This window comes from Pseudonaja textilis, chromosome 5, assembly GCF_049901715.1.
Source record: "Pseudonaja textilis isolate UNSWEBS1 chromosome 5, rPseTex1.2, whole genome shotgun sequence".
In the NCBI taxonomy this organism is placed as follows: Eukaryota; Metazoa; Chordata; class Lepidosauria; order Squamata; family Elapidae; genus Pseudonaja; species Pseudonaja textilis.
This window is the reverse complement of record NC_141994.1, coordinates 50,649,350-50,670,513: the sequence shown is the minus strand read 5'-3', so window position 1 is coordinate 50,670,513 and position 21,164 is coordinate 50,649,350. Positions and strand designations below refer to the sequence as shown.

The following is a 21,164-nucleotide window of genomic DNA, read 5'->3' as shown; positions in this document are numbered from 1 at the left end:
TGCATTTATTTATTCATTTGTCACGGGTATGCAGTGTATGCAACGAACTTTCATTTTAACGCATGACGATTAGTGTACGTTTAAAGCGACAATGAAGTTATTTTAAGTCTAAATTTGATTTGTGAAACATATATGACTATCGTTTGAAATGTCTGTCGTTCAGCAGGACTAGGAACACCGCGGGGGGGGCAGAGACTTGAAGAACGTGGAAGAACGTGGAAAGGCTTTGGTATCCGTGCTTGAAGTCGAACAGTGTCCACTTCCATCCCCAGCAGGGAAAAACACCCTGCTTTCCCACCCTTAGCCTGAATTCCAGCAGCCCCATTACGGACAACCGCCGCTGCCACTCGGCCCGCCTGATTTCAGCCGTTACCAAAACACACAAGAGACACACTTCGAAAGTCCGCATCGTCTCCCGTTGAAATCTCGCGCGATGTCTAGGACGCCGCCCCTTGCGGGATCTCGCGCCTCCCCTCCTTCTCGCGAGGGGCGGGACTCTGATCACTGTCAGAGCGGCCTCCCGGAGGCTGCGGGGTCCCGGCGGCGCCTCTGCGGGCCGGCGCGGGCTTCCTTGTTCTCGGCGCCAGCCTCTTGCCGCGGTTGGAGGGAGAAGACGCTTCCTGCCGGCTCCTTACGAGCCGTGCCTGGCTGTCTGCGCGAGACCTGATCTCTCTGACTGTAAGCACAACCGGGAGAAAAAGAGGCGCGCGTGTTGGCTCGGATGAGAGCGCGGGGCTGTTGGGCCACCTTCATTCCGTTAAACAAGCCTGTGGCTGAAGGCCAGTGGCGCCGAATGAACAGCGGGCTGCAGGAGAGATTTGTGGCGGGAGCTGTTATGACTTACCGCTTGATGGAGGGTGGTCCTGAACCTTCGGCATTTGTCTTCCAAAGCGTTATAATATAGCGCTTTCGGGAATAGAGGCTGTCTGACTGTTGAGCTTTGTGTTTCCCAGGTATACCGTGTTACTTGGAAACGAGGGAAAGTTTTTCTGTCGCGGGGAGCGCATCAGTTGTAATTTGGCTTCGTTTGGTTGTTCTTTAGAAGTGGAGGTTGAAACTTGTTTATATAGAAACAACAAATTTTTAAAAACAATTCTGGAGCTAATATTTTCTTACCTTATTGTAATGCTCAAAAACAATTTAAAAACCCTTTGAAGTGTGCTCTGGGCGAAACTCGTGCAGATGTCATTCTGAAAGGGCAGAAGGGAAGGCTTCAGTAACAAAGGTAACAGCAGCTGCCCTTCGCACCTGAATTGTTATTCTTGAGCCAAGATGATGAACCTCTGAACAACCGGGGTCACAAGAAGCTAGAAATGCTGCAGAGGCCCAGGGAAAGTTTTCCTTTTTCCTATCTTCTTTCTTTTTATTTATTAGAATATACAATACAAAGGTAAATGAAAATAATGGGAAAGTAAGGGAGAGAAAAGACAAGAGAGGAAAATGTAGGGGGGAAATGAAGAAAGGCATTGACGTCTGACTTTTTAGCACAGTAGAATAACATAGTCTCAACTTTTTATTTTTACATAGTAGTATATACTAACCATTTCTACAACAACAAACTTACCTCATCAGCAAAACCCAAAGTCACTGTTTCATTCCCCGCCCCCTCTCTGTAATAAAGCCCAAAAGCGGTTTCCAAGTGGATTATTCTATTTATGTCTTGACATAGTCAAAAACTATCTTGGTGGCAATTCTATTTGATATTCTCATTCTATATAGCCTTTACTTAAAATACACGGAATTAAATACAGCTCTCTGTTTGAAAGGCCATATTGTGAAAGCCATTTCAAGAAAATTTGGAACATAGCATCCAACTACTTGAAATGAATAGTAGCTATCATCTTTTCTGCCTAATGATAAAGACATTGGATACATGAATTCCTTGTTAAAATTATATCCTTTCTCTGTGCTTTGATCTCTTTGAAAGATAAAGATAATAAGTTGTAGATAGTAGTATCTCTTCATTCTTCTTTTCATTCTTTCAAATATTTAGTCCCTTTCTACATTATGATTCCCACTTTATAGGAGGGTTATTCTTATTCTCTATTTCTTATACCTTATCCTGTAGTTGGGAACAGGAAGGACATGGCAACACATTCCCAGATCCCTGCAGGAGAGCCATGGCTTATGATGACTCCAAGATAAAAAAAAAGCTAGGATTGTTTCATAATCTAAGCAATGTTGCAAAAAGTATACTAGATTACCCATGTCTAGGGGAAAAAATCCAGTGCCTTGCATGGATTGGGTGTTTTTCATATCCTTTCCCCTTATTCTCAAATTTGAGGGAATCAGGACTGGAACAAGAATGTCACAAAGAATAGTGTAGAATGTTGACAGGGTAGAATTTTGTCTTAATTCTATCAGCTCCAAAGAATAATAATTCAATTTAGAGATTGAATGCATAACTTCTGCATGGCAGAATACTAATATCTATGTCCTTGATTATATGAGCAGCCTTTTCAATTCTTATCATAGGGAAGGAATTGAGTAAAGAAAACATACTTACAACTTAGAGCCACTGATGTTTAAGTGTGAATGGGTGTCTTCCTCTCTTGTATGCTTTCTTTTCTGCACCATTTATTTGGAGCCATAATGTGGTATCTTATAATGAAATTATAAGATTGAATTACTTTCTTGGGTAATAACTAAATAGATGATGTGGGATTAGCAACTAGCAGAACCACAAAATAAAATAAACATTTCTGTAAGGATCTACTTCCAGAAAAGAAAAAGACAGCTGCTAAAGTCAGGGGGAATACAGAAAATAGAGGTGAGAGAACTGAGAGAGAATGAGACATTTTTTTACTCTGATTTTGTTAAAGTGCTAACAGTTGAATTAGGAGTGAATTGACAGGAGTTTATTGTTCAGTGCCATTTTTTCATTAACTGAAATACAAGTTTCAGTATCTAAAAGAATAATTATGAATGTTTATTGTTATTACCATTGCTACTAATATTACTATTTCATTTTATATTCCATTTTTCTGCCCATGGGAAATCCATTCTGAAAAGTGGCAAGAATGGGGACCAGGTGTAGCTCCTGAGGGACTATCCATGGATTGAGAACAAGAGAAACTACCGTGATCCAGCAAAAAGACCTTGAAAAGTAAAGGCAACTTCAAGAGAGTTTCTTTTGCATTTTGTAGCAAAAGTTCTATTGGATAGGATAGTTCTAAGACTTTGGATGTTAAAACAAGAGTGTTAACCTGTTTTACAGAATAATTGGCAATAAGTGCTGAACTTTTTAACACAAGTATGTGTTAAACATCCAGTATCATGCATGCTCTGCTTCCTTTTTCACTAATTGAAATTTCCAGAATATTCAAAAATTCTAGAATACATAAGCATCATGTAAAATACATTGCTGTGATCAGTTTGGGATGTAGCCCAGACCTGTATAAATGTATGTATTTATTATTAAATGATGTTGGACCCAATTAGATGTAACTTTCACCAGTATGAATGTTAAAAACGGCTGAAAAGCACTCCCAGCTATTGCAGACCTATTCTTTGAAGTAGTGTTTTACTATCCAGAATAAGGTAAACCCCAATCCTGATCCAGGTTTCCTGTAGCCCAGCAGCACTTTTCACATGTTTGAATTTAATTTCAGCTTTTTAACTTTGACCATTGTTGAAGTTAAGTAAACGTCTAAGAACTCAAGAAGTTCTTATTGTTATTATGTAAAATACTGTGAAATACCTGAAAAAATGACAATAACAATAAAAATACTTTTGCTGAATTCATCCATTCAGTGAAGCATTCTGTTTCCAAAGCTGGTTAGTGGGATTTGAATTATAAACAGATCATTATGAAGGTCATAATTTCTGTTCCCTTCCTCTATTGTTCAGATATGCTACTTTAAATATAAAAGATTTAATGTAAGCATATGGGGAGGGGAGGAATAGGGAATAATTTCTGGGAAAGGTTCAGTTTTTCTTTAAAACAATAATTCATTTTTTCATGATTTTTGGTTTTCTAATGGGAAAGCACATTTTTTTTAAAAAAAATGTATCCAGCTTTCTCTTGAGGGATAATTTTTCAAATCAGAATGGTTCCAATCTACTTCCATTTTGTAATCACAAGATACCATGTGATAAAATGAAGTACGCTAAGTATATACAGCTTCCAGTATTAACTATATCAGAATCAAGATCTCTGATTCTGTTTTTCTCAAACAGATATCTAATTTTATTACTTAAATGAAAACTCTTTTCTTTGCAGGAGAGCAACTTCTTGCTGGGGACAGAGTCAGATAAAAGAGGAAGTACTCTTCTAACAAAAATTGTTATAGAGGTTGGTTGGCAATAAAACTCAGGATATGATGAAGGAAAACATTTACACCTCTAAATACCTAATCATACTTTAGAAAATATTAAAATGTATGATTATATTTCTTGAAGACAGCATAAGGGATAGGGCCATTTTGTTCTACACGCGTCATCTAAAACCTGATAGAAGATTAAATTTAAAAGAATTCACATGATATCTTTCTTCAGTTATCAAAATAATTATAAAATTGTGATGGTAGTAATTTGGCATTAATTAAAAATATAGACAGCCAAAAGATGATCTAGGCAATAAAAGAACATTTCAATAACAGAATGGGAAAGATACAGACGAGAAACAGTATTCCTGATAATTGAAGTCAAACTGTTTGGAAAAATATAGGAAATTTGTGGACGTTAAAAATAACAAGAAATAATACCATTCAAAGAAAAATGTATATAATAACTAATATTTAACTCAAATCTTCCCAGTCTTGCACAGTTCACAATCCTTAGTGCCTCAGTAATTTTTACACAGCTAAAAGAAATAGCCAAGTTCTGTTTATTAAATCATTAGGTTGAAACAACATATTATATCCTAACTATTTAGTAATCAATTGACAAAAATAATTAACATAAATTGAAAGAAAATATATGTTTACTTCATTCTTAAATAACCATGCTTACTAATAGATTTTGTTCCATTCTTGGGCACTGCACAGTTTCTTAAAGTTTGGTATCAGATTGGACACCATCATCCTCATTTGCTGCTCCACATTGATTTTTGTATGTTATTTGCTTTTTATCACAGCCACCACCAGAAACCCAGCTTTGCAAATGAACATCACAAAAATATAAAATATTCCATGGCATCACTGTGACTCCAAGAAATTACAACCATCATAAATATATGCTGGTTGCCAAGCAACCAAATTTGATCACATGATTATGAGAATGTTATTTCTCATGATCTGATGATCATAACCTGAAAACTACCTGTACTTTCACTAGCTAAATTTACAGGATTTTCCAAGCATCCCAAGCACTGTTCTTCAGGATTTCAAGCTACTGGATGTGACTTTCTGTTCAGCTGAATTAATCAACATGTGTTCTTTCTGGTCACTTTCTCACTTTTTGGTCATTTCCCCCTTCTTCAGCTAATTCCTTGCTATTGGTAAAGTTTATATGTATGATAGCAGGCTTTCTTGTTCCCTCTTCCATGTTCTGACAAAGTTGTTAACAGGAAAGCCGTTAACAAGAAAGGAGGTTGTGACATCTCTAATGCTGGGTAGAGTTTGAATTTCCAACCTGGGTCAGGATAGATAAAAGCACTTATTGTTGCTATCATGTGGCTCTTGTAAGCTTGTATATCTGACCACAACAATTTCATCCCTATCTATGTTGTCTATCAAGCAATCTATAATAATGATATTTTGTTATGAATTTCTGTACAGATATACATTTTCTTTATGTACAGTGCAATACAACCTCTCTTTTTATTGTTACAATAAAATGATTTAATAAGATACAACTAGAGCTATGTGTCCATCATGTGTCACTAAGTTCAGTAACGCCTATGAAATATTTGATATCTTGTATGAAGTGTTTCAGGTAATATAATTGATCCATACATGAATCACCTTCCACATGTTAGACCTCTGCTACGTTGGTTCTGCAAAGAATCGCCAATCACCACTTCTTCCTTATTTGGTTTCTTTGACCTATTGGGTCCTGAATCTCTTCCACCTTATTCCAAGAAATCAGAGTTAGCATGCTTTATTAGGGTAACCATGAATTGTCTTCTAGAACAAAACCAGCTGCCAAATTCTCTTGCTTTTAGGGGCATCACATTTTTCTGCTTGTCTTTCCCTTCTCTTTTGTTCACTTTTCTGTTTCTCTCCTGAGGAGTTTCATCTGTCTTGTCCAGGAACTTCTCACATTTCCAGGTGTGGTAAAACCATGCTCCAGTGTAGCACTCAGTAATTAACTACAATCAACAGTGCAATCAAAAATTCAGCAATCAATAGATGTTAGGAACCAGTAGTAATCATTGAGCAACCTTCTCAACCTTCTTGCTCTCTTATCTCTTTTCTCTCAAATGGCTTCTAAAAATACCTAAATTGGTTTCTAGTCTATCTGATTAATGTTGCATTAATTTAATCACAATTTATGATGTCAGCCTTTAAAAGTAATCAGGTGGATCAAAATATTGCTACTAGTGTAATTTGTATTGGACATCATGAGTATATTAAGAGTATTCCATCATGTTCACCAAGTGCCATTATATTTTTGAGTCTACATCAAAGTATTGCTTTTGATCTCTAAAAACTTTCTGGTTCTTGATATTTGAAGAGCTTACACACACACACACACACACCTTAATCAAGATCCAAACATATTTATCTAAGAAAGGCAAAAGCGCAGATGAACATTCTCTTAGGAGTTCCATGAGGAAGAAGTGTCAAAACAGTAAAGATGGCAGGTGTGATTGTACAATTGAAGCCCTGCTCCTTTTTTAATGGTTGTAATGTCTATTTAAAACAGTGCAGGGGTCTAATATTACCTATCTTGAGGGTATTCAGTTAGTTGTGGAAATCCCTGTTGCAAAAAGTCGGCCAGGTACCTGTTTAATATATTTCTGGCCCTAGACAAAAACTTCTCAGTTGTTTTAGATATTTTATGTTTTAGTTTTTGCTTCTTCAACCCTTTCCTCTGACTTTTGATTTCTTACTCTAAATACTGTTTTCTGTTCCCTACATAATATAATTTTGGATATTGATAATATATTATATTTTGCAATTTTCCTTTCTTGCAAATCCAGGAAGTGAGGTATAAGATGTTCAATAAATTGTTGCATTATTTATAGAATTCACTAAAAGAGAATATAATATTGTGAATATAAAATTAATAATATCTGGGGCCAAATCCTGGGTAAGAACAGCAACTGAAGTTTTCCATCTGGATAGCTGAATAATCTGATGTTAGTTTGTAAATAAAGATACAGTTGATTTTGACATCCTGTGCATGTACTTATTTTTACCTCTTTTCTCTGTATTCTAGACTTTTGTCCTTTTGAACTTTCCCTGCCTTTGGACTCATCATGAAAGAATAGAAAAAAAAATATTTTTTTCCATTCTCTGCTAACATTGCCATGGATTTGCTTAAAGCCATCAACACTCCTTTAGCCACCAGCTCCAAATCATCTAAAAGGACTTTGGAAAAATCATCTCATTCTTCATTCAGTGCTCCCAGTTATTTGGAGGGTAAGAAGGAACATCACAAGAAGAAGCTGAGTGGAAGCAGCGATCCATCCTTGGATGATGGTACTTCCCACAAGTCCAAAAAAATAAAACAACCATATGTTAACACTGAAATGCTGACCTTACGTGAGCCTGATGGCTTAAAAATGAAGCTAATCCTCTCACCAAAAGAGAAAGGGGGTACCATAACAGAAGATCCCTTTCCACATTCTGGAGCTACAAAAAAGACCTCTAAGAAATCTGTTCGGGATGAACAAAGCTCACAGCCCTCAAGCCATGATACACACAGCTTCTTGAAATCCCGTAAGAAGCACAAGCCACCTACAGATCCCCATCACCTTTCTCCTGCTGAGGGATTCAGCTCAGACACATCCCTCTTCCCTGAAGGCCAAAGCAGTGATTTTGAGCTTTCAAACTTGGAACCACAAATGGAATCTGGATCATCATCTGGAGGTGAGTTGGAAGCTGGTGAACTAGTCATTGATGATTCATATCGGGAGATAAAAAAGAAAAAGAAATCAAAGAAGAGTAAAAAGAAGAAAGACAAGGAGAAACACAAGGAGAAAAAACACTCTAAATTGAAGAAGAGTTCTGGACTCTCTTCATCACCAGCAGCAGTGGAAATAACACCACAACTGCCTGTTTCTCCAGCTAGCATCCAGTTTGTTCTACATGCCCCTCCTCCTTCTCCCTCACCACTACCACCTGTTTTCTGTACAGATAGCCTGAATGAGAAGAAGAAGAAGAAAGAAGAAAAAGAGAAGATTGAGAAAATAGAAAAAGAAAAGGTAAAACTGCATAGCAAGTGAGTACTATAAGTTATGATTGATTCTTGTAATAACGAATTCAAAATGTTTTTTGTAACTCCAGATTTGAAGCCATAATCTATTAAATCTAGAGTTTTTGTGTTGGAAAATGTTTTAGGTTCTGTCTTTTTTCATTATCATTATGAACTTAAGGCATTAAGAAATACTGCATTTTCCCCTCCAACTATAAAACTATGGTTTGCTTTAAAAAATATACTACATAACAAAAACTTCAGCTCAGATACTAATGTATAAAGATGTGAACTATGAGATGGTTTTTCAGGTATTTCAGTAAGCATTAGAAACAAATTGAAACTAGTACATACTGTAAAATATTACCTCCCTCCCCCTTTTTTCTAATTAGCCAAAGAAGAAAAATATGTCTGCCTACCAAGTATTCTGTAAGGAATATCGTGTGAACATTGTGGCTGAGCATCCAGGAATAGGTAAAATAACAGCCCTGTAAGGGTTGAGTTTTTGTTGTTTGCTTAAAATTCAACCTCTCTTATATTTTCTTTAATTTATTTGCATAAAGGTTAAAATACTCATTTGAGCAGTAAGTGAGGAGATTATGCCCATGCTTATAGAGGCACATTTTTAAAATATGCACTTTCAGGAAGAGATACTTTCTCATAAATCTCACAATGAGAAAGTACATTTTTAGTGATACCATCTGCATTTCATATTCAAACATAAAAAGACATTTTAGCTGGTTGCCGAAAAATACAAAACTCATCATTACATGAATCGTCCTGATGGGAAGATTCCAGATTCGAGATGTCACCTCTAAATTTCCAATTAGTCTTTTCCTCGCTATTAATAACATTAGAACCCAGAGAAGAATATTTGATACTTACTGTAATAACTTGTCTGGCTATCTTTAAATTAGAATTATAAAGAATCAATTTTAAAGATATTTCCCAATTCTATTCTAGTACTTGTGGTTTAAAACAGTTGCAGTTTGTTGTAAGGGCAGGCCCACATAAAACATACTACAATAATTTATATTTTGGCATAAAACAGGGCAAACTGCTTTTAAATTCTCAAGACAACATGGCCAATCGTAATTTGGGTTCCCTTTGTCTTGCTACACAGTTTTTGAATTAAGCAAGTTGTCAGACAGTGTAGCTAGGTGCAAATGTTGAAACCATCTTTAATATTTTTACAATGTAGGGAACTTTTTGCATAAGGAAAAAAATAAAAGTAAATATTAAGTTTTTATACAAGACAATTCAGTACTCACTACCTCTTAGTTCAGGTAAGTACATGTACTGTAGGATTACTATTTATCATTGTAAAATAATTACTTCAGCAGATGCTCTTTTAATACTTAGTAAAACTAAATAGTTTGGTTAAAGTATAAATTGATTTCCTCTCGGCTCAGTTAAATGCTGATGACTTTTATATCATAAATTTAAAACATGGTTGCCATTGTAGCTATAATCAAATATGTTAGTAATTACATTTGCAGTACAAAAGACAAGCATACTAATTTTTGTTAAATATCTAAATAAATTAATAGTACATTCACACTTATCAGTAAGAATTTGTTTTACTGATCCCCTAATAAAATCAGGATAACTAAATATCTATTATTTTGTTCTTTTAGATGCACCAGTTCCTTTCATACAATTTTTTTTTAGAAGTGCTTGCAGTCTTATGGTAGTAATTTCTATAGCCGAAATATATAAAATCATTCATTTTGGGATGCTGTTGCTTTCTACATTTAATATAAAATCTGACATTGTTACATGTGTTGTCAATATGTCTTATAATGGATTTGGTGATTAACTAAATGTTAATCTGAATCAGATTCCCTATTAAAATTAGAAACTAACTGCTCTTATTCTGAACTGTTCACCTTCTCTGATTTCTTGCTAGATTTTGGTGAGCTGAGCAAAAAGCTAGCAGAGGTTTGGAAACAGCTTCCAGAGAAAGATAAGCTGGTAAATATTTGAGAAGAAATTTAAAAAAGAAATCTGAGTTGGGCTTACGCCCGGGATGATGCCACCATGGTGCTTGCATTAATTTACTCCCCAGGGTAGTTTATGTAAAGCAGTCCCCATCACATTTAATAATTATGAAATGCTTGGGATCTAAGTGTTGTATTCTAAACAATGCAGTTTTCATTTCGGTTTTGTTTTCCCTATTTCTCTAGGTTTGGAAGCAGAAGGCTCAATATTTGCAACATAAGCAGAATAAAGCAGAAGCGACAACAGTGAAGAGGAAAGCAATGTCATCAGAAGGTTCCCCAAAATTGAAAGGTAGTTTCCACATTCCATTACATGCATATGTTTTCGTCTCAAGATAATTCTTATCATTATAACTAAATATATTGGGATATTTTCCTATTTTATCAAACTGTTCCAAGATTCCACACATGAATTTTATCATTAACAGATGATAAGATGATCTGGTGAGAAATTGGCAGATACTGGCTTTGGTTTTCTCCCAGAGCTCAGAATTCAAATATGAAATTCTGAGAAGTATCAGAAAAGCTGCTTTAGGCCAGGATTGCTATTAGTCAGACTATCTAGATAGAATAAGTCTACATAGATTAGAACAATGAATTAAATACCAAAACATCATAGGCACCAAAAATGTAAATTTGTTTCATTTTTTGATAATTGTGTATTAAACTGATTTGACTTTTAGATAATTACCAGCTGCCTTTTTGAAATAAAGCAATAGCTGGAAAAGTATGAGAGATCTAGGAAAGCATTGGTTGAGGAGTTGAGTGAGAAGAGCACAGTCCAAACAGTATATTCAAAGAGACTCCACTTAAATTAATTCATCGTGACCAAAGTTGAGAATTTACTTTTGCTGTTGTCGATTTTATTTTAATCCAGACTTAATGATATTTTCTTGAACTCTGTATTATTCTTGCTTTTATCACCTAAGTAGAGTTTGAACTAAGGACAAAAGATTCTTATTCAGTCGAAACCTTTAACTCCCTGAATTGAACAATTAATACAAAATATTCACAATGTGAAATAGGCACAAATATGAAAAGAAGGAACTTTGGTGGAGCAGTGATTGGAGAGCCGTCTTTCCCAATCTGATGCTGTCCATGTATGTTAGTCTTGATGCCCCACAACTACCTGGAAATTGTGAAAATTCAAATACAACATAACAGAAGATTAACAGTTTAGGGAAAGCTTTGGACAGAGTCAACGAAGCATGAGTTATTTGATTTGTGAGGGAATTTGATAATAATTATTAAACCTCTATGTTTATCTATCTATGTTTAACCTCTATGGATCTCTGGGCAGCTTTTCCAGCTCTTCTTTTTCCAAAAGGCATGAATTAGACATGTTCATGTTTATGAGATATTTTCCTGTTTTAAATTTTTTGTATATTGTATAAGGTGTACAATTTTAAAACTATTTTATTGTCTTTTTCAGCTTCTCTAACAAGCGTGCCTTCACCCCATAAAAAATCCCCAACTAGCACGATGGTGTTATCCTCTTCACCAGTGAAGTTTCCTGAGACAGATCCCATTGATGTAGCTGCACATCTGCAATTACTGGGAGAGTCTCTGAGTCTTATTGGCCACAGACTGCAGGAGACTGAAGTAAGTACAATAGCTATCATGCAGTTTCATTCCAGTTTAATATTTGTAGCAAATAAAGAATACAAGATCTTTTATTAGGCAATAGTGAGTGGAAACACATTTTAAGTCTACAACAAACAGATATTTTGAAGCAGTTCAGATAGGCATCTCCCTAATTCAGGCTTATAACGAGGAAGAAGCACAATCGGACTTGCATGATGTTATTATTATAGCCAATCTTAATAAAAGTAGTATTACCCTTCCTGTGTAGTTGATTTCTTGGTCTAGTCTACCTAGTAGGGTTGACAATATTGTTCTTCAGTCAGATCACATGGGGCCTTCAGTTCTAGTTTTCAGCATCCTAAGATTATTTTGCAGATGTCTACTTTTGGTAATGAGTTTTCATTTTAAAAAACAAACCATTGAAATAAATCTAACTCACCTACAAAAATTGGAGTTGAAAATTCCAGCTCCAAATCCTGTAGTAAATAGTTACGGTTAATGGCAATCGCAATCCTGAAAAAATCTGGAGTATGCTATATTGTAGAAGATTGTACTGTAATCTGCAAAATTCAGTAGATTATATATTGATAAACATATTCCATATATTTATTGTATTTACCTCTTAAACATAAAGGAAGAGAGCAGTGCCAAGAAATAACAATTCTGTATTTTATTCAGTTTTCTACATTTTGACATCTCTTTTTAGTGAACAGCATGATTACAGGTTCCACATATACATGCAAATATGACCATAATTGCATATTCAATTTTTGTATTTAATTTCTAGTCTTAATAATATTTTTATGCATTTTCTATTTTATTATATTATTCAAAGTGCTTTTTTCATAATTTAATTCACATATATTAACTTCATAGTTATTGAACTGTAATACTTTTAATTGTCACATTTGTATAATCCTCTTAAGTTCTAATTAGTAACACTTCTTTAAATTGTTTTTCCCCCTTTAATATCAATTTAAGTGCGCCACCTCAAAGTTACATATTCATTAATTATTACCCCTTTTAAATCACATTGAATATTTAGCATTTTATTACCTACAACTTTAAAATTACTAATCCCCTCTAAAATTACATAACATATAAATCAGATTCTGCATGGTTTCCCCTTCTTAATTCCATAAAATTTATCTACAATTTCAGAGAAGAAAAAGGACATATTTACTCATTTAATCCTAAACCCTAATGCCATTTCATTTCAGCTCTCCTCCTATATCATTTCATTTATTTCAATCTATTTATTACACATATTAATTATTCCATTCATATTTAAACCCAAAGAAATAAAAATGAAAATCAGCATTCCAATCCTCAAAATATTTCAATATATTTGATAAACATATTCCATATATTTATTGTATTTACCTCTTAAACATAAAGGAAGAGAGCAATGCCAAAAAATAACAATTCTATTATCCATCTTATATGTCCCCATTTCACAACTGCAAATTTATCTATATTATTCCCCAGCACCTTGCAGAATCCCCTCTTCCAGTATCATTCAACCATTATCTCTGTGTAAGAAATTTAGCCCCATTTTTTAAAGTTCCCATATTCCTTTGTTCCCAAATCCTGTTTCTTTTCCCTTCTTTCCCCTAACATTTCCCCCTTCGTTATTTCACTCCAGTTTTTGATCCCCTCTCTATTTTTAGCTACCTTCCACCCTTCGAATTTCTACTAATTCTTTTCCCCTTTTATTCTTTTCCGGATATTTCCCTCTTTATTCAATTTCCCAAACCTCCAATATTTATTCCCAATTCTTTTTCTCTTTACTTCTGGATTCCTTTGTTCTCGATAGTGATTAAAGATGGCCTCTTCTGAAATTTGCTGCACCTCTTCTTCTGTACTTCTTCTTAGTTGTTCATACTCTGCAATCGCCTCTTCAAAAAATTTAAAAACGAAGCCCAAAGTTTCACCTCTTTTTTGTAAAGTTTCCTTAATGTTTCCAAGTTTCATTTTTAGTGCCTGAAAGGATATCGCCATTTTACGATTTTCTATTTAATCCAGTTAATGACTTTGAAGTTGATTTCCAACAGTCCGCTTTTGTTTCTTTCCTGTCAACTTTTAGTCCTCAGCTGGTCCAATACCAAGTCCATAACAGAATCAACAATTAATCCAAGGGCAGTACCTTCCTATGTCTTTCTTTACTTCAGTATTTCAATTTTCCAAAACTCTTTATTTTATTGTATCAATTTTCCTTATATTTTTAAGAAACAGAATCTTTTTTAAAAAAAAAAAAAAAGTCAAGTTGAATTTAACTCAGGTGGCACTCTTTGTTCTAACAAATCCACACCTCCTCTTTTCTTTTCCTTCCCAATTATTCAGAGCTTTTCAAACCACAATCTTCCAAAAAGATAAGTTTCCTCTTTAGCGATCTATAGTTCAGCTTGAATTAGTGCTTATATAAAATCAAGATACACTCATCCAAGTTAGTTGTGTAATTCCTTCTGCAGCTTCTACCTCTCTTGGCTTGAAGCCCCATCACTGTCAAAAGCAATTCACACCTTTTTTTAAACTTCTTTCAATTCGCCGCTTGAGTCCTTTCTTAAAGATACTTCGTAATGTTAATCCAGAGGTTAATTTCCATTTAATTATATCATCCTGTTCCTCCTGCTGTTCGCTTCTTCCACTCTCTCCTGCCCAATACTTTTTCCAGTCTAATCCTCCCCTTCAGGGTGGCCATTTTAGACCACCACTTCAGGCGTCTTTGGGAAGGAGCTTTGCCAAACCAGGGAGGGGATTTGCGGCTCCCCTCTACCCGGCTGATGGTCTCCCCTTCCTCTGCTGCCCATATGAAGCAGCTTCTGCCCCAAATCTAAAAGATCGGGGCTCTCTGACTCTGAAGCACGAACCAAAGCCACGCGCGATCGCAGTCAGCAGTCCGTCTTCGGGGAGGCTCAAAACCGGAAGCCCAAAATTCGGTATTATTGTAATAGGGTTGATATAATGCTACTTCTGCTTCTTATAAATCATGAAGTTTCTAACCTATAGTACATTGTTCAGAGTTGCCATTGATTGTTTAAAAACTGAAATTACTTTAAAAAGAAGAAAACAAAGAAGGAATAATTATTATTATTTAGCATGAAAAATTACCTCATCCAAAGATCTGAACTTATCTGGTAGAGGCAATCGGAAGGTGAATTAGAATAGACCAAAGAAAATATTTGCAATACATCAGCTAATTAAACTCTGGCTCATATTCACATGATATGACACTGGATACCAATGGATACAAACAAAAATCAATGAAGAACAGATTGTATCAAAAGCTGTTAACCTTGGAGATGGAAAGTAATTTCCAATCTCCAAATATCGAATTGGTAGGGGAAATATTGGAAGTAGGCTATTTCTCCACTTCCTGCTGAGAGCATCTCAGAAGCACCTGGTTGTCTAAGAAACAAAATGCTAGAGGAAAATGGAACTTCTGACCTACCATAATCTTCTAACCTATTTATGGCATTACGAACTACCCTGTAGAACAGACTACTAAGAAGCTGCCTAAAGGGGAAGGAAGTACGAAAGCTCTCCATATTAGATTTATTTTTTTTAGCCTGCTAAAATACAGTGCACTTAATTTGCTAACTGCACACCCAGTGAATATTTGGATTGAAAATCTACTTTGCTTGTGTATTTTATTAAGTGTTACATTTTGTGTATGCTATCTTATACATGTGTGGTACAGAATGTAGCCTTTCTTGCTTTCAGCAGAATTCATGTTCATTTCTCTTTGTGTGATTTCTCTGTAAAAGCTCTTTCACAGAGCAGAATAGAGCTGCTGGGTTTGATAAAATCATGGTGGACTTAAAATAGGAAGGATACATTGATACTGATATTACATTCATAACTTTTCACATTCCTTTTTGACCTCCCAGGGAATGGTAGCCGTATCAGGAAGTTTATCAGTACTCCTGGATTCAATTATTTGTGCTCTGGGCCCTTTGACTTGTCTCACATCCCAGTTACCTGAGCTAAATGGCTGCCCCAAACATGTTTTGGTAAGTTACACTTAATTACCAAGCTGTCTTATTATGCCTTAAAATTTAGTTGTGCAGGGCGTAAACAGAGATCCCATTCAGTAGAGTAATTGCATTCAGTGCTGCAGATGCAGGGGCAATGGACAGGGCTGGGTCATGGGAATAGCAGGTGACAGAAGGTTGGCAGGCAGTCAAAAGGGCAGAGACAGTGGGAGAGATAGGCCGGTGAGTATTATATGAAATGGGAAATTGTCACTTCTATTTCAGCCATTGTTGTTTTAAAACAAAGTAAATAGGAAAAATTATACTGAACCAAAAATTGAAGATTTGTTGTCAATTTGGGCAATGCAGAAGTGGGGCTGGGAAGCCACAAGTTGCCTTTGGTGAGGCTTTCCTTAAATATTCTATTCAAGCAAAAAGTGTTTCACATTGTAATATACATATTGAATTAATTTAATGTTTCTGTCTTTTCAGTCTAACACATTAGATAATATTGCCTACATAATGCCCGGTCTTTGACAAAAAAAGTGAATATGGAAAATAATCTGCTGTGCTACTGGTTTGTACACATATATATTGCATTCTTCAAGTCTCAACCTACAGAATTTTAAAGTCTTTTGTCAATAATTGTTTAACTTGATTTTATGAAAAAAGTCCGGAACTTAAATTTACAAGAATTGGAGGATGTTTTAAGTCTGTGTGTTTCTACGTAACTAGAGTTTAGTAATTTTTTTATATATCAGCCTTAATATAAAAGGAAAAAAAAATATTGAATTATTTTAATTAGAAATGTCAAGCAAGTTTGGGGCAAACAAGCACCATGGACCCATTACCACTAATATTTTAACTATAAAACAGAGCCCTGGTGGTGCAGTGATTAAAGAGCAGTGTTGCAGGCAAACTCTGCCCAGAGCCTTGAGTTTGATCCTGACAGGGCTCAAAGTTGACTCATCTTTCCATCCTCTCAAGAACGGTAAAATGAGGGCCCAGCCCTAGACTGTTGGAGCAATATGCAAATAATGCTTCAACACTGTAAACCGTCTAGAGAGTGGTGTAAGCACTATGGGGCAGTATAGAAGCCTAAATGTTATTGCTACTGCTATAAAATAGTATTACTTTAAGTGGAGACAATGGAATGGAGAAAAATAATACACATGGTGTTCAAATTAATGATGAGAAGAAATTGTCCTATCCCTAAAGAACTGTTCTGACATTAGGAATTCTTATTAAGTGTTGCATTCATTGATTGTCAGGGCTACATGCAAATGTGAGAGTGAATGAAATCAAATCGTTAAAATGGTTACTATTTTAATGTGACTGCTTAAAGCAGCTATATTTTTCTCCACACACACACTTGTTTTAATAAGTAGCTAATTCATGTTTGTTCAAGTTTTGAAGCAATTCTTCCAAATCATTTTCAAACCAAATGTAGCACTAGTAATTACAATATAGAAATGTAATATTCTACACAATGTTCAGATTTTGAGAGAAAAGGAAGCCTACAATTCCAAGCTCCAAATTCTTCACATTTAGATAGTGACTTCTGAAACAGTAGCTAAAACTATTGTCATAGAAGGCAAGAGCATTCCCCCAATTACACAAATTCCAATTTAGCATTCTTATTACCAGCAAATTGACTTCTTTCTCTTATGGTGCTAATATTCATGTACAGGCAGTTAGAGAGGTGATATTGAACAATTTATTAATAAGAGGAAGAGAAATCTAATGCCTCAGCACAGGCTTTAGTGCTCTAAAATTCTTCTCTGGAAAAGCACTTCCATAGGATTAAGTATGGCATTCTTAATATAGGTGTTTACATTTTTGGATATGTATTTTTGTATATAGTTCTAATTAGAACACAAAATGTTCCTTCTATTACTATTGTTCAGAAAATATGTACAGGTAGTCCTAAATCTATGGCCAAAATTGAGCCCAACATTTATGTTGCTAAATGAGACAGTTGTTAAGTGATGTTTGCCTTTCTTGCCACAGTTAAGTGAATCACTGTAACTGTTAAGTTAGTAATGCTGTTGTTAAGTGAATCTATCTTCCCCATTGACTTTACTTGTCAGGTCACAAAAGGTGATCACATAATCTTGGGACGCTGCAGCGGTCATAAATGAGTCAGTTGTCAAGCATCCAAATTTTGACCACACGATCAGAGGTTGCTGCAATAGTTATAAGCGTGAAAAATGGTCATAAGTCACTTTTTTCAGTGTAGTAACGTCAAATGGTCATTAAACAAATGATTGTAAGTCAAGGATTATCTGAATTGGCTTTATGCTCTATACATAATTGAATGTCTTGTTATAAGCACTGATTCAAAGGAGATTTTGAATTTTTAAAAAAGTATTCATATGACACTAGCAATAGTCCACAACTTACAACCATTCATTTATAAAATGTTCAAAGTTACAACAGGGTGAAAAAGTGATGTATGGTCCTCACACTTAAGACCATTGTAGAGTTCTCATGATCATGATTGGATTCTTTGTGACTGGCATATGTCTATGAGGATTGCAGCATCCCAGGGTAATGTGATCGACATTTGTGATCTGCCCAGCAGGCTTCTGACAAGCAAAGTCAATGGGGGAAGTCAGATTCACTTATAACCATATAACTTATGTCATATAACCTTATCACATAGGATTTAAAAATCTTAAAAACAAGAAATGAAATAATTTTGAATCCAAGATTAAATGTACATCACTTTTCTCGGCTCTTAAAGTAGTTATTTTTCTAATTGATAGACTATTAAATTGACTGATTTTCTATCATTTCATCTTAAACTTCCTCTAAATAATGAAGCATCTGTCCCCATTCCTACCCCTAGTTCAGAGGTGACAAACTAGTTCAGCAGCGTCACAGTGGCATCATGTGATATATGACCTTTTTCCTTTTGCCAAACTGGACGTGGCCAGCATGTGACGCATCCGGGCCGCAAGTTTGACAGCCCTGCCCTAGTTAAACTTGATGATTAAAGTACTACGTACTAAAGGCTAGAGACTTGAGGTTTTAAAAACTTACTCAGATTTGATGTTATTTGAACATCAAAAATATACAAAAAATATAAAAACCAATTGAGGTAGTGATTAAGGTATCAGGCTAGAAACCAGGAAAACACAGAAGCCAGCTGGTGACCTTAGGCCAGTCATTTTTCTCTCAGCCCGAGGAAACAGGCAATGGCAAACTACTTCTAAAAATCTTGCTATGAATCACTGACTCAAGAGTTGTGCAGATATACAGGCAGTATATGAGCTATAAAAATATCAATCTTTAGAGCTGGACATTTAGCAGAATCATTTAATTGCATTTACACTATTATCTCTGCTTTTGGAAAGTTAAGTTTTTAGTATTGAGTGGAAAGTCTTTAAATTAGGAGTTTGGTAGCACCTTTTCCAACTAAGAAATGTAATTAAAAAGCATAACCAGTGTGACCAAATGAGCTACATCTTACAAAAACTTATTCCATTTAATACAATTCGTTAGTTGGTTCTATCAGACAACTGATTTTTTTTGCCAGCCTAGACTAACACAGCTCTCTTATAAATGAAGAAAGGCCATTTTTACTTATGTCCTCCTGTCCTGTGTTACCCCACCTACAGATATATCACAAAAGCTAGAAAAACAGAAGGTGAGCACAGGCGAGTCAGAAATAATTGCCTTCTTCCAATGTCAATCACAAAGGCTTTAATTCATAGACAGTCATAATATGTAGCTTAAATTTTCAGTATCTTGGATTAAATAGAAGATCTACTTCACATTTACCATTTGCAATGTGGTAGAGTTGATGTTTTTAAACACACAAATGTACTTGATGTACCTTTATTTAAAATTTGTACATATTTGTATAATACATATCTTGTCATATTTGATAGTGAAAAGTTTTGAACCCAAATACTTTCGTTTTTTATATATTTGTTAGTTTCTGCATTTAACCTTCTTGCTATTGTACATAAATGTTTTTATACCTAGAAATTTCATTTTGATTCATTTCTGTTTCCTCCCATTAATTCATGTACAGGTTTTTCAGTATCAGAAAATTTTCTATCCCTCTGCCATCAGTATGACACTATCCTTGTATGATAATCACCTATATATGTCCTGTAGGACTCTGTATTCTATGCCATTTTTTATTTTGCCTGAACGTTATTACAGTTTGAAATTCAGTCAGTATGTCTACCAGGAACAGTTGTTATAAATTTTTCAGTTGTAAATGAGTTTGTCATAATTTTCATGTGAGGTTTGCTGGCATTTATAACAGTCTGGATCCTGAAGTGGAAAAGCATAGTACAGGTAATCCTCAACTTACATCAGTTCATTTAGTGACTGTTCAAAGTTACAAAGGCACTGAAAAAATGACTTATGACCATTTTTCACACATGACATTTGAAGCACTCCTATGATCATGTGAACAAAATTCAGATGCTTGGCAACTGTTTCATACTTATGACCATTGCTGTGTCCCGAGATCATCTTTTGCAACCTTTTCATAAGCAAAATTAATGGGGAAGCCTGATTCACTTAACAACCATATTAGTAACTTAACTGAAGTGATTCACTTAACAACTGTGGCCAGAAAGATTGTAAAATGGAGCAAAACTCACTTAACAAATGTCTCTTTTAACAACAAATGCTGGGCTCAATTGTGGTCATAAGTTGAGGACTACCTGCACTGTATTTACTTAAAATAATAAGAACTGGAGCCTGAAACATCAACATGTAGATATATTCTTACATTGTTTTTAACACAAGCTTGATTGTTTTAAAATGGAGACATTTGTCCCCATATGCATTAGTATATCAAGCATTTTTTTGCTATTAAAATTATTAGCAAGATGTTTTGCTTTTGAGGTGTTATTTCTATTTCCACATTAAATGACAACTAGGCAATAAAATACTGAAATATAAGTACTTTGCTCATGATGCAAAATACCTTCAAATAATCAGTAATCCAATATTGCTGTACTGTTAGATTTAAAATTACTATAAAATTAGATTTAAAATTTCAGTTGGTTGCATTTTGCATATGTATACTGTACCTGTAACTTTTCTAATAAAAATTCAAACAAGTTACTTTCCAGTATTCCAGTAGATTTAGAGTATGAATAATAGCTTTGCATTTATGGCTGGAGGTTGCAAATGTAGTTTTAAAATTTATAATCTTAAATTCATTTGAATCAGGATGAGAATCCAGACATTTTCTCAGTGCTTTACTGAGTCAACTCAAGAGTGTTTCTTTCCTGCCTTGAATTGATAGAAGTATTTAGTTTAATGTAGAAAG

At 35.0% G+C, this 21,164-nt stretch overlaps 1 protein-coding gene across 8 annotated transcripts; it reads left to right on the top strand.

Moving 5' to 3' along the window:
• Nucleotides 1–503: 503 nt before the first annotated feature.
• On the top strand, nt 504–20,715 carry HMGXB4 (HMG-box containing 4). 8 transcript variants are annotated; one of them, XM_087934865.1, is made up of 11 exons: nt 504–678; nt 3,013–3,106; nt 4,223–4,294; nt 7,327–7,979; nt 8,247–8,314; nt 8,697–8,778; nt 10,214–10,278; nt 10,491–10,596; nt 11,737–11,906; nt 15,779–15,901; nt 16,355–20,715. In XM_087934865.1, exons 4-11 carry the CDS (start codon nt 7,418–7,420, stop codon nt 16,397–16,399), a joined length of 1,221 nt encoding a protein of 406 aa, XP_087790991.1. In that variant the 5' UTR covers nt 504–678; nt 3,013–3,106; nt 4,223–4,294; nt 7,327–7,417; the 3' UTR covers nt 16,400–20,715. The 8 variants fall into 8 exon arrangements, with proteins under 8 accessions (XP_087790991.1, XP_087790992.1, XP_087790986.1 ...); XM_087934866.1 differs by lacking the exon at nt 3,013–3,106; XM_087934860.1 differs by having other exon boundaries at nt 7,327–8,314.
• Nucleotides 20,716–21,164: the final 449 nt, after the last annotated feature.